This window comes from Cyprinodon tularosa, unplaced genomic scaffold (assembly GCF_016077235.1).
Source record: "Cyprinodon tularosa strain WSP-4 unplaced genomic scaffold, ASM1607723v1 ctg721, whole genome shotgun sequence".
Lineage (NCBI taxonomy): Eukaryota > Metazoa > Chordata > Actinopteri > Cyprinodontiformes > Cyprinodontidae > Cyprinodon > Cyprinodon tularosa.
The window spans coordinates 273,607-286,061 of NW_024039476.1; the positions used below are offsets into that span (position 1 = coordinate 273,607).

At 37.4% G+C, this 12,455-nt stretch overlaps 2 protein-coding genes across 4 annotated transcripts; one reads left to right on the forward strand and one right to left on the reverse strand.

Moving 5' to 3' along the window:
- Positions 1–774: 774 nt before the first annotated feature.
- Positions 775–4,077, forward strand: alkbh7 (alkB homolog 7). Its single transcript, XM_038269157.1, has 4 exons — positions 775–1,151; positions 3,175–3,348; positions 3,417–3,541; positions 3,626–4,077. The coding sequence occupies exons 1-4, from the start codon at positions 888–890 to the stop codon at positions 3,744–3,746; spliced, it is 684 nt and encodes a 227-aa protein (XP_038125085.1). The 5' UTR covers positions 775–887; the 3' UTR covers positions 3,747–4,077.
- Positions 4,078–5,245: 1,168 nt separating this feature from the next.
- On the reverse strand, positions 5,246–10,584 carry gtf2f1 (general transcription factor IIF, polypeptide 1). 3 transcript variants are annotated; one of them, XM_038269162.1, is made up of 14 exons: positions 10,431–10,584; positions 9,978–10,044; positions 9,744–9,790; positions 9,511–9,583; positions 9,176–9,369; positions 8,862–9,032; positions 8,553–8,758; positions 8,276–8,426; positions 7,075–7,130; positions 6,698–6,829; positions 6,541–6,611; positions 6,272–6,413; positions 6,008–6,146; positions 5,246–5,746 (listed from the first exon to the last, which is right to left on the reverse strand). In XM_038269162.1, exons 2-14 carry the CDS (start codon positions 9,987–9,989, stop codon positions 5,542–5,544), a joined length of 1,599 nt encoding a protein of 532 aa, XP_038125090.1. In that variant the 5' UTR covers positions 9,990–10,044; positions 10,431–10,584; the 3' UTR covers positions 5,246–5,541. The 3 variants fall into 3 exon arrangements, with proteins under 3 accessions (XP_038125090.1, XP_038125091.1, XP_038125092.1); XM_038269163.1 differs by having other exon boundaries at positions 10,522–10,566; XM_038269164.1 differs by having other exon boundaries at positions 10,510–10,564.
- Between the last annotated feature and the right edge of the window lie 1,871 nt (positions 10,585–12,455).

The following is a 12,455-nucleotide window of genomic DNA, read 5'->3' on the forward strand; positions in this document are numbered from 1 at the left end:
ATTAAAATATTTCATACATTATTCAGAATATAAGATAGAGGTTTGACTGTTGTATTTCTGTGCGTTCCACCAAATGTTGGAGTAGAAGGAAAGGAGAGGGCAGATAAAATGGCGAAGAGGGCAATTCAAAATCCTATTAGTTTTACAGTTAAAATAAATCGGAGGGAAAGAGTGTTATTAAAGAAAAACTGATGCAAATGGCAAAAGGTTGGGATAAAGAAAAAACAGAAAGGTTGTTATATAAAATTTAGAAGATAGTAGATAAAGAAATGGAAGACAAAATAGGAAGGAGGAGAGTGATAACAAGGTTAAGATTTGGGCAAACAGGACTTAATTATACACTTTTCAAAATACAAAGGCATACTACTGGCAAATGGGACTAATGTGGAAAATAGGAAACAACAGAACATGTCATACTGGAATTACATAAATATGAAAGGGAGAGAAGATATAGGAGAGAGTTTGAATTTATTATGGAAAAAAATATTTTTTTAGATATTTTGAGGAAGAATTTGGGGAGTAAACATATACAAATAATTATTTTTAAAGAAAACTCAATTATTTCATAGAATTTGTATGTGAATGTGTAATATATAGATGGATCGAATGCAAAGTTATGTATTATTTTGTAGTTTTTTTTCTCCCTTAGAAATCATATATATGTTTATTAAGTAGATAGTCCGTCACGACCCACACTCCATACCAGTAAGTAGCGGTAATGCTAAATGTTTGTTGTCAACCGCCAAAGAAGGACTACTTGCCCCAGAATGCATTGCGGTTTCAACATGGCGCGTCCCATAGTTGCCTGACAGTTAACGAAACAAAGCACAGGGCATGGTAACCAGTTGTGTTCTTCGTCGTTAACGAATGATTTATCCTACGGTAGGATGAAATTGTTGCTGGTGGCCCTGAAACAGACTCATAGACCAGGGGCCCCATTCCGGTGCTGTTCGACCCTTAGGAGCAGCGGCAGCCCGTCACCCTCCCAGGATGAGGTGATCGTGGGGTCCAGCCCGGAGCTGGTGAGAGCTTTGGGCTCTCAGGTGGAGGTGAGACCGGGTTTCATCACAGAAGAGGAGGAGGCAGCTCTGCTGCAGGAGCTGGAACCAGGTCTGAAGAAGAAACGCTACGAGTTTGACCACTGGGACGATGTAAGGCATCTTCAGTGAGTGCAGGAACAATTGAATAACACTTATATTGGTCAATCAAACACATCATTTTTCATGTATGTTAGTTTGTTTCTAAATGTGTGGTTTACAGCTAAATAAAACCTAATTTTAACCTGACTAAAAATAGATGGATCAAATTATATTATTATAGCCATGTTACAGAATCATGTTGATAAGCTGCTAAGCAGGCAGCCATTGACCCCCATCATAATTACAGAAAGTTTTTTGTTCTTTTTTAATCTGGATGCATCTTGGCCTAATCATGGAAAGTTGAATGGAAGGAAGAAAGTGTTCTTAAAGGAATAGTACACCCAAAACATGATTAGCCTTCATTTTCTACTCACCCCCATGCTGAACAACACTCTGGAGTACTTTTTTGATATCTCAAATGCATCTGGAGATCTGGGAGGTTTCTTGCTGTCTGCTAACATTCAAATAATGGAGGTGCCCAGCGCCCGAGGCAGAAAGGTCCATAAAAGTCCACAAAAAACGTTTCAATATTCCTCCATACTGCTCGTCCAATGTATTCCAAGTGGGTAGCATCCAGAATTTACTCGAAACGAAGTCATTTAGAATGTCTTTAGAGCATAAACAGTAGTGTATAGGATTTCCTGAAAGCGCGTTCATGAGTCTACGGAAACCGCGGCAGACCAAACCAGACGAAAGTGCGCATTCAGCTCGGCAAAGAACTCATGCTCTTCCTCAACACTGAAGTCCTCAGACATTTTTCTTTCGTTGTTTCTTTCTTTGCACAGGTAAACAGCAAATTTCTTTTTCTACGCTTGCATTATCGGCAGAGCAGACGCTGAATGCGCACTTTCATCTGGTTTGGTCTGCCGGCTTCCGTAGCGTCGTGAACGCGCAGGTGCGCGCTTTCAGGAAATCCTATACACTACTGTTTATGCTCTAAAAACATTCTAAATGACTTCGTTTCGAGTAAATTCTGGATGCTACCCACTCAGGACACTTGGAATACATTGGACGAGCAGTATGGAGGAATATCGACACGTTTTTGTGGACTTTTATGGACCTTTCTGTCTCGGGCGCCATAGACCTCCATTATTTGAATGTCAGCAGACAGCAAGAAGCCTCCCAGATCTCCAGATGCATTTGAGATATCAAAAAAGTACTCCAGGGTGTTGTTCAGCATGGGGGTGAGTAGAAAATGAAGGCTAATCATGTTTTGGGTGTACTATTCCTTTAAATAAATTACACAAGTAACAGAGGAAAGCGCATTCTTCTGGTGAATGTTTGGTAAAATCCTTCCACTGATTATATCATTTTGTTTTCCCCATCAGTGGCACCGCTTCAATATCAGTTACAGCATCTTTGCAGGTTTTTGTTTATACAGGGACTTAATTAATCTAGTTTCTGATAGATTATATATGTTTGGTCTTTTTTATATCTACTGAACAGACTTCATTAATTTTGTAAAATATTTTATTGAGATACATTCTCTTCAAAACCCATCTACCAAGCACACATGCTTTTGGTGATATTGCTCAAGGTAAACTGATCAGAGGTCTTTTAATTGTGTTTTTGTCCTTTCCTTTTTTAATAAAATCCCTATTTTTTATTTGCACAGCTGCACCAAAACATTTCACCTGCTTTTAATTAAAACTATTGATTACAACAATAAAACACAAGAGGTTTATTCAGCTGACCAGGAAATACAAGGATGAAATTAAAATGCTTCACAATAATGTCAATCTAAAGTCAATGAATCTATGGCTTCATCTGCCATAGTGTTGGCTAATGCACAGCCTGATTCCTATGATATCGACTTACAATTCCGCAATGCAGAATCAGCAGTTTTCCCAAATGCTTTATGAAAAAGGTTTCTATGAAAGCATGCTGATTTTTAAGTAATTGCAGGCAATCATGCAATTTGCTTTTAAAAACACATCAATACATATGCTTTCCAAAGTCTTTCAAACAACTTTACATGATGCATGTATTTGATTCCTATCAGATTAATCTGCACTGTTATCTTGTTCATATTCAGGCAATTCATGGGTACAGAGAGACAGAGCGTGTGAGGTGGGGGCCGGTGTGTGAGGGAATCCTGAACCGTGTCCGATCTTTAGCATTCCCTCAGGGCAGTCCTCTTCTGGGCCCTGTGCACGTTCTAGATTTGGACAAAGCTGGTTACATCAAGCCCCACATCGACAGCGTCAAGGTGCCTCTCTATCTACGCTGTTTTTGTGAGCTAGTCTGTTATCTTAATTTCTCTTCTTGTTTTTTTAGTTTTGTGGAAGCACCATCGCCGGATTGAGTCTTTTATCCGACAGCATCATGCGTTTAGTAAAGGATAATTCACCCAAAGAATGGCTGGATCTGCTGCTCACTCGTCGCTCCCTCTACATCCTGAGGTTCATTAGACATATCCATTAAATTTGAATGTATTTCCGAATATAAATTGCAGTTATGCTTTAATTTCTGTCCTGTTTTCACAGGGACCAGGCTAGATATAACTTCTCACATGAGATCCTAAAAGATGAAGAGTCAGTGTTCAACGGACAAAGGGTGCCTCGCCAGCGACGGATCTCCGTTATCTGTCGTAACCTTCCAGACTGACACCTACTGTTTCTCATTTTAAATAACATATTTTTGACTGATTCTAAAAGATTGTAAAAACAATATATTATATTGTGTTTCAAAACCTCCAAAAATCAAAGTCATTATGAAACTGAAGGAAAGGTTTTGTATTGTATATAATTATACCATCTTTTTCTGTTTCTTTTTATCCTTCTGTATGATATACTCTTGGAAATCCTGAAACTGCTTTTCACCTTAAGCTGAGGGATTAAAGTAAAGCTTAAAAACATGAAAACAAGACATGGTGTAGAATTTTCATCTGAAACTTGACTATTTTAAATTATTACCGTAATAAATATTTCTCAATCCAGCTCTATTCTCTTTTTTTGCTGTAATGAGGAAAAAAACAAACAAAACAAAAAAACACTTGTTTCACCCTTTACAAGGTACTCATTGAAATACTTTGAAAATAAAAAGTTAAAGCCAAGAGTGTTATTGGAGGACAGGACAAGACCTTATAACTTTTGTAACATTAAAAAAAAACCTGTACTTTGATGGCCAAAATTAAGGTCAATGTAATAAGAAACGGCCACTTGCTAAATTTATTCAGGAAAAATCATAAAAGTGCTTCTATAAGAATTTCATTACAAAAACAGTAAAAGAAATACAACTTGTATAACCTTAGAGCAGGCATCCCCAAACTCGGTCCTCAAGCCCCCTGTCCTGCAGGTTTTAGAGGTTTCTCTGCTTCAGCACAGCTGGTTATAATGATTGCAGTAGACCAAAAGCCTGTTAATCAGCTTTCAATTAAAATCAGCTGTGCTGGAGCAAGGAAACCTCTAAACCTGCAGGACAGGGGGCCTTGAGGACCGAGTTTGGGGATGCCTGCCTTAGAGCATTAATGCTGATATAGGCGCTTACATTTTTTACTTTAATTTGGCTTAATCACTTGAACTTTTCGTTTAGCTTTTTATGCCTTTTTTCTTAACTTTTTTTTTTTACTTAAATTACAAGCGCTCTCATTTCCTCTGTAATAAAGCATAGACTAATCTAATAAGAAGGGAAAAAGAGTCAACAATTGAAAATGGGATTCGATCTCTCTCCAGCTGCTGTCTGTACAGGTCCTTCTCAAAATATTAGCATATTGTGATAAAGTTATTATTTTCCATAATGTAATGATAAAACTTGAACATTCATATATTTTAGATTCATTGCACACTAAAATATTTCAGGTCCTTTATAGTCTTAATACGGATGATTTTGGCATACAGCTCATGAAAACCCAAAATTCCTCTCTCACAAAATTAGCATATTTCATCCGCCTAATAAAAGAAAAGTGTTCTTAACCTAACTAACCCGATTAAGCCTTTGGTGCCAGTCCAAATATTACGCACACATGAATGGCAGGCAGTGCCAAAATTTCCTTGGGATGTTTTCTAGTTTTATGCATGATTGTAAAATGAAGAACAATGTGGGGCATATTTATGCTTTTTCTTATAAAGTTATAATATATCAAGACAAATCAGCGACACAAAAAAAACAGCCCAGTTTTAATTTTATTATAAAACATTTTGACCAGGGAAAAAGCAGCTAAAGGCTAACTTCTAGGATCACATTATCAATTGATCAGATTTGTAGGAAAACAAACACAGCTTTGCTCCATCACTTCAGATTCAACCTAATTAAGAAAGTTAAACAAAAAAAAAGACTTTATTAAATCTATTCTTCTGAGAACTGAGGGTAGAGCTACTGTGAAAAGTGAGCATAACTCCTGTAACACCTCCTCTCAAGGTTCTACAATGGTTCTTGACTCCCACCCTCCCTGCTTGGCCGCTTACTCCGTGAGGTAGAAGTGCATTTTGTCGTTGACCATCTTTCGCTCTGGATTGAGGCGCTTTAGGATCTGCGCGAGCACGTTGACTGTCTGCTCACTGCTCAAACCTGTACGCTTCGTCTGGAACTTCTTCAGAAGGTCTTTGGTGGTCATCGGCTTACGAATCAGGTAGCGGCGGACAGCGTCCTCATTTAACTGCACATCACTGCAGGGAGAGAATTCAAACAGATGCTAAGCTTGTTTGTAGATGAAATTGCATTTATTTTTATTTGATTTTTGTAAACTGTGATTGGTTTCAAAATATCTACAATCTTTGTTTTTAATATTTTGTATTCAGCCAATGACTGTTTTTCAAAGTTAGGGGGAATTTTATCCCAAATAATTGGAATCTATAAAGTCTTAGCTCTTTTAAAAGCGGTTTTAGGTGCCAACATCTTTTTTTCATTGTGATAAATGAAATCCATACCTTGAGCTTGGAGTGGATTTCCCTGACGGGGGTTGAGGTGTGCTCTTCCCAGAGGGGACTGGGCTCTGACTGCTGGGCTCCATCTTCAGCCTTTTGGCTGCTGGTGAGTCAGTAGCTGCAGCCGGAATCTGTCTTTTCCCTGAGGAAAAATTTGCCTTCATCATAGTCAGACTCATACGCATCTAATGCTCTATCATATTTTTCATTTAAATCTATATTTTTTTTTTGTTTAAAACATTTTTTGTTGATTTTAATAGTGCCCACCTTGCTCCAACTTGCTGGCAGCAGCACGTAACGTGCTGGAGGTGGAGGCAGAGTCGATGGATGGCGTCCCCGGACGACTGCCCGTCCTGGAGCTCCCTGTGGAGCCCCGTCCACCGGGCCGTTTAGGAGGTGTACGTTTCTTCTGTGAGGAGCAAAATACCAATGAAGATCAAAAATTGCTCCAAAGATTTTGAGCACTCTTACACTCAATATTTAACAGGCAGAAAGGATTTAGATGTAAACTATTTCAAAAATATTACATTACTCACCATAAACAAAGCAGAAGCGGTTTCCTTCTCGATGTCACTGTCATCAGAGCTGTCCGATTCTCCGCTGCTGTCTACAACACATAATTGCATTAAAATATAAATGAATATTTTGCAATATTTCTTATGTCTTGCATAGAAAAGCATCATGGGGTTTTACCTTTTTTCTTCTTCTTTTCCATTTGAACTGGGGTTTTCTTGCCTTCCTCCTCCTCTTCCTCCTCTTTGGCTTCATCTTCGTTTGGTTTCTCCTCCTCGCTCTCTTCCTCACTTTCTGACATCTCATCTATGCCTACACGTTTATTTATCCAGAACAAAACATTCATGCCTTTAGGTTAACACAAACCCAGCCCTGGCATTTATCTTGAAGTGATTTTAATAGCGAGACTAAACAAAACAAAAGTAAAAGGCAAATTTATATAATTCCTATTTAATAAAATCCAGTAAAAGCACTTTTTGTTTTTAAACACATTATGCATACAACTGACTCCAATATTTCTAACTTTGATTTTGTTTTCAATTATCAAAAGCTGCTACCTTTAGGATGCTCTTCTGCTTTGCTGACCTTTTCATTTACCGGCTCGTCGTCTGAGCTAATGAGGGAAGACAGAGAGAGACAATAAAACACAACCATTCCCAAATGCAAAAACTTCCCCCCTACACTCAATGTTGATATCATCAGAATAAGGAAAGGGCTTTGAGCAGAATGAAGATACCGACATACAACTGTAGCTTGCCATAGAAATAAACTGAGGGCAACTCAGCGCACGGAAAAGCATTGTCCCCTAAACTCAAACACATTTATTTTTATATAAGCCTTTAATCATAATTAATCATGTTGAACATCACAGCAAAGAAACTTACCACTTTGTAACAGCCCTGTCATCCTATATTAAGAATCACCTGTTCACTGCGCAGTACGCTGTTCCGTGAGACATTTATATATTTTTTGCTAAATTTAAGTAATAATGAAGCAAAAATGTAAAAATAGATCAATCAGCAAATTCTCAGATATGGTGGCTGCAGCATTTGGATGTGAGGAAATAAAGCAGATCTAGTAGCTTGTGGATATTTGTTTTACATTTCAACCATCAAGTGCTTATTGTGAAAGAAGATTTAGTTTAATTATCAGATCAAAGCAGCACCCAGAAAGCTCTTAAAGTGACATATTTGGACTCTATCTAAATTGTAAGTGATCATTTATATCCATACCTTATCTTCTGGAAATAGTTCTTGTGCGTTAGGACTGAGAAAGCAAAGTTTCTTACGAACTTATCTATAATTGGCAATTCCTTTTGTTCTACATCAAAGTAGTTTCACCATTTACATTAAGTATAGTTAGTCTGAATGGATGGCGCTTGAATCCTTAGCTATAACCTATAACTGTTCAGTCACTTCTTAAAAATATACTTATTGCATACAGTGCAGAAGGAATAAAGACGGGTTTCTGTTATATATTGTGCAACCCTTACATGCAACAAAAAACATCTCTATATAGATATTTTTTTTAAGTTTATAGAGCTTACTTCTAAAATCGATAGTATGATGAGATTTTAAATGGAGGCTCCTTGCTTGTTCTGTATTTATGTGGAGTAGAGCTTTGCAGATAAACTTTTTGAATGTCGGTGTTGTTCTGTCATGTGAAAACTATCCCATAAACGTGCAATCCGACCTGTGTGACGAACTTGATTGTCTTTAGCGGCGATGGGATGGTATAAAGGAAATCTTAGTGACTAACCTGCTTTCCTCTGACATATAATCCACTTCTAGGCCCTCATAATCTCCATCATCACTGTCTTCAAGGGCCTCCTTATCGTGGCCCTTTTGCTTCTTCTTTTTTCCTTTCCCTTTTCCCAAATCCTTTTTTGTCTTTGCCTTGCTTTCTCCATCTGTTACATAAAATGAGAGCAAAAACAATTAAAAAAGAATCAGATTGAAACAGAAACAATATTGATGACTATCAGATATACAATATGCTGTATAAGAGGGTGTGTGCACCTCATGATTTTCCTTACCATCTCCCATGCTGCTGTCGCTGTCATCACTGCTCATCTCCAGGTCATCCTCAAGGCCGTGAATGAGAAAGTCGCCACTTTTTCCCCTCCCCTTCTTTTTCTTCTTCCCACCCTTTTCTGTCTCATCATCATCATCCTCACCACGCTCGCTCTCCCGTAGGCGTCTCTGAAGCATAATGCTGAAATGATTTACAACCTTGTTCCGCCTGTAAAAGGAGGGAATCATGAATCCTACATGGTTTATTATACAGGTATATTTTAGGTCCTTTTCCTCCCCCAAATAACTTTAATTTCTTTCATTTCCCTCACCTGCCCCACTCTTCTTCAGCTTCCTCAGCAGTCAAAGTTCGATGCTTTGCCTGCTGTGTAAAGTTATACCACCCATGAACTGGAAAGGCTTCAAAAGCTCCATCTGGACACTGTGTAAAAATGTAGTAGGATGCGTTTTCTGTAACTCCACCCTTCTTTATACCTTTGAACCTGATTAAAAAACAGAACAATTAAATAATAAGCATAAATTACAAAAATACATTGCAAAAAAAATAAAATAAAAATATATTAACATTTGTTAAACCTTTCAATTTCATATCTTTATAAGAGCAACATAGACTCTATTTTCTAACCTTTTCCCAGCTTTCCCATTGACCTTAAGGATCCAAGGCTGGTCTTCCACTTTGAACTCTCGGGTCACGATTCCAAACTTTTTTCGCCTGGCCTCTTCTCGCTGTTTTTTGCCAAACTCGCTGCCAGCACCGCTCTCAGGTATCTCCTCTTCCCCATATATTCGCCGAGCGCTCATGTCTCTTTCCATTCGTGCCTTGTAAGAGAAAGAAGGGGGAAAAGCTACAAACTTGCATTGAGTTGTATAGTAATTTGTAATTTTAACATTGCTGCAACTCTTAAAAAAAATCTTTCTTTTAAAATTATTCCATTCTCATGCGGGGATATGAAGGCCCACCTGTGTCCAGCTTGAACAGTTGACTCTGTCACCTGCATTGAAAGACATTATATTGTACTTTTTGCTGGTGTTTCTATGGGAAAGACAAACAGGGGTGAATATAAAACAATACTCTCCAACAAAACTCTTGGTGTTAGTTAATTTATCAGATCTAAACCTTGTGTGGCTAATCTATATTCATGTTTTACACCAATAATGTACTATTCATAAGCATATTGGTCTGTGTTACTCACTTGGGGACTCTCACAGTGTACTCTGTGGTTGAGGAACCTCCGCCACTCTGTAAGATAGACAAACAGGTGGGTCTATAAACATGTTTTGCCCTTTCTGTAATCTTCAGGGATTACTATTAAAGCACAAACGGGATGTATAAAGCCATTTAATGTAGACCTAATGAACTAGAATGTACAAAGTAATTGGAAAATAAATGTTACTAGCATTTTTAAGAACAACTGTGATTTACTTACCAGTGATGTCATGGTGTGTGCTGGGCGGCTGGATTTATCAACAGACGAATCTTTATAATATATTACACTAAATCACACATACAGAAATAAAAATAGGTTTGTTATAATGGCAATGTAATAATTACTAATGTATGACAGAGACAAGTGTCTAAATACCACTGAAACACGAACTACTAAAACGTTTTTTTTTTTTTTTGCATTAAAAACACGTCAATGCTTGCTACAATTTATATGTTATGCACAAAACGCGATTTAAATAAAATCTGGGAATACACGCTTATTACAAGACAGACGAAGTATCATAAATTCTGAACCGGCAAAATTGTAAAGGTTTTACTGTTATCAACCGATGCTAAACAGCTAGCAAGAAGTAATCAAAGCTTTGAAGCCATTTACAGTCTTTAATTGTATCGCATTTTAAAAATTGTTGTTTTAAAGTTTAAACCCCCTCACCTATTATTTTAACAGAAATAACTCAATTCATAAACAGTTATAGGACATTAACCTGTAAATTTAGGAAGTAAAACACAACTGTGCGGATCACCCTGGCGCAGTGCTTTCCGCTCACATGGCCGGTCGGAAACAACTGGTTAAAAACGGTTCCGCAGGGATACGCTTATCTTCTTCATCTTGTGTTTTCATGGCGAGCAGCAGACTAACCGTTGAAGCGCTTTACCACCACCTACTGGGCTGGAGTGTAGACAGGAGATTTACACCAAAAAAGAGAAGTAAAATAAGCACTAGTTATGATAAGCAAAAAAGAAAAGGCTGCGCTTATAAATAAATAAATATTAAGGTTACTCCTAAAATTATATAAAAACATCTTAAAAAATATTTCTATGCACAGAAAATAGGTCATGTTTCCTCCTTTGCTCACCGTGTTGGTAGAGAGAACATAAAAAACACTGAATCTGTCTAGTTTTGTTTAAAATTCAAGTGTCACACTGGATAATTTAGACTAGACTAAACAGAAGTCCAGGATGAGCAGCTGCATATCTAAGTATCACTTTTCAAAGTAAAGTTGCAAATAGTAATAAACTGAAAATAGGGCTTAAAATCAAGCAACATGTAGATTTTAAATCTAATAGAGGGACATTTTCATACATCATCAGCAATGTTTTAATGCCCCCTGTCTTCATGTCACTATCAGTGTTCTTCTTTTAATCAACTGAGCTCCAAATGGACACATACTCTCTTTTATGTCACAGCTGTAACATCATGCTGTTATCTGTATTTTTATTATTAACAAGGCCGTTTGGAGAAAGTAAGGAGCAGTAGCTACAGGTATTTGTTATCGAATGTAGTCACCAAATATAAAAATTCTTTAGAAATATAAATACTCATGCAAAGTACAGGTACTGAAGTAGCTTTTTAAGTACAGTTACTAAGAATTTATGCTTATTTATTTGACATACCTTACTCCCTGGATGGATATAATTCAACAAATCAAGGCTTCCCAACTTTACCTATGTCTGACTGTCTAGACTAGAATGTGGCACTGCTTCACTGATACACCTGGAGCTTTTAAATGTGAATGCAAAGTGGGATGCATACCTACATCAAAACCTGGAACCAAGCAAGACGCCAATGTCATCTGTAAATAAATAATGTCTCATAACTTGTAATACGTTTGGGGGTAAATGCCTTCATACACAGGCTTTCCAGTTTTAGAAAGCTGGATTGCCATTATCCCATAATCTGTTGCACATTTGAGCTTAGATCAAACACAAGACAAATGTCCCAAAAGGCATGTCCTTTACTGCAGCCTGCAGATGTTGGAAAAATTTTTTTTATTACGTTCCATGCAGTTAGGTGCATTTTTAACATGGATTGTATTCATGTTGAAAATGTATTCAAAATTTACAGTATAACAGCACACAAGGGCAGAGGAGTGGGTATTGGGATTAAGCCTAATTTAATCCCACTTTTTCAAAAGAAGCCTGGGAAAAATCTACACTAAACACGCCGTACCGGCACTGTAAACAAATGTCCACTTTTTCAGATCAGAGAGGGGTAATCAAAGTTAAGACAAAGTGGCAAAGTGGAAGCTTATCTGTACAAGGCCGCAACCTCTCTTTTAAGCAAATGTCTAAATCGTGAGAATCAGTTTGTTTTTTTTGACTGAGAGGTCTCGGACTTTGCTCAGCCTTCAGAAGTGATGTGATATGGTCATGTTATGAAATATATATATATAATTTCTCTTTTCCTTCAGTCACGGCTTGGGTCTGGGTTTTATGTGCTCTAATGCTTGAATATAATTTTGAATATTCTTAGTTATCCCAGCTACCAAATAAAAAAATGATATCCATTGTGCCATCTAATATGTCTGGATATGGAGCTGTCAGGAACAGCTTCATCACATTACACTCTCTACAGGGTATAAAACCCATTTAATTAAATGCATAAACAACCAGAACTATGATGCATTTTACTTCTGTTATTTGCATGGTATTTACAATGAATCTAGAAAGAATTCAC

Bases quoted from the DNA above. Each gene is read 5' to 3' on its own strand.
- alkbh7 (XM_038269157.1), top strand. From the start codon at position 888: ATGAAATTGTTGCTGGTGGCCCTGAAACAGACTCATAGACCAGGGGCC. The intron at 3,349-3,416 runs GTGCCTCTCTAT...TTGTTTTTTTAG, and splicing joins CCCACATCGACAGCGTCAAG to TTTTGTGGAAGCACCATCGC. The intron at 3,542-3,625 runs GTTCATTAGACA...CTGTTTTCACAG, and splicing joins CGCTCCCTCTACATCCTGAG to GGACCAGGCTAGATATAACT.
- gtf2f1 (XM_038269162.1), bottom strand. The intron at 8,427-8,552 runs GTAAGGAAAATC...TTTATGTAACAG, and splicing joins CGACAGCAGCATGGGAGATG to ATGGAGAAAGCAAGGCAAAG. The intron at 6,147-6,271 runs GTGGGCACTATT...ATTTTTCCTCAG, and splicing joins TGCCAGCAAGTTGGAGCAAG to GGAAAAGACAGATTCCGGCT.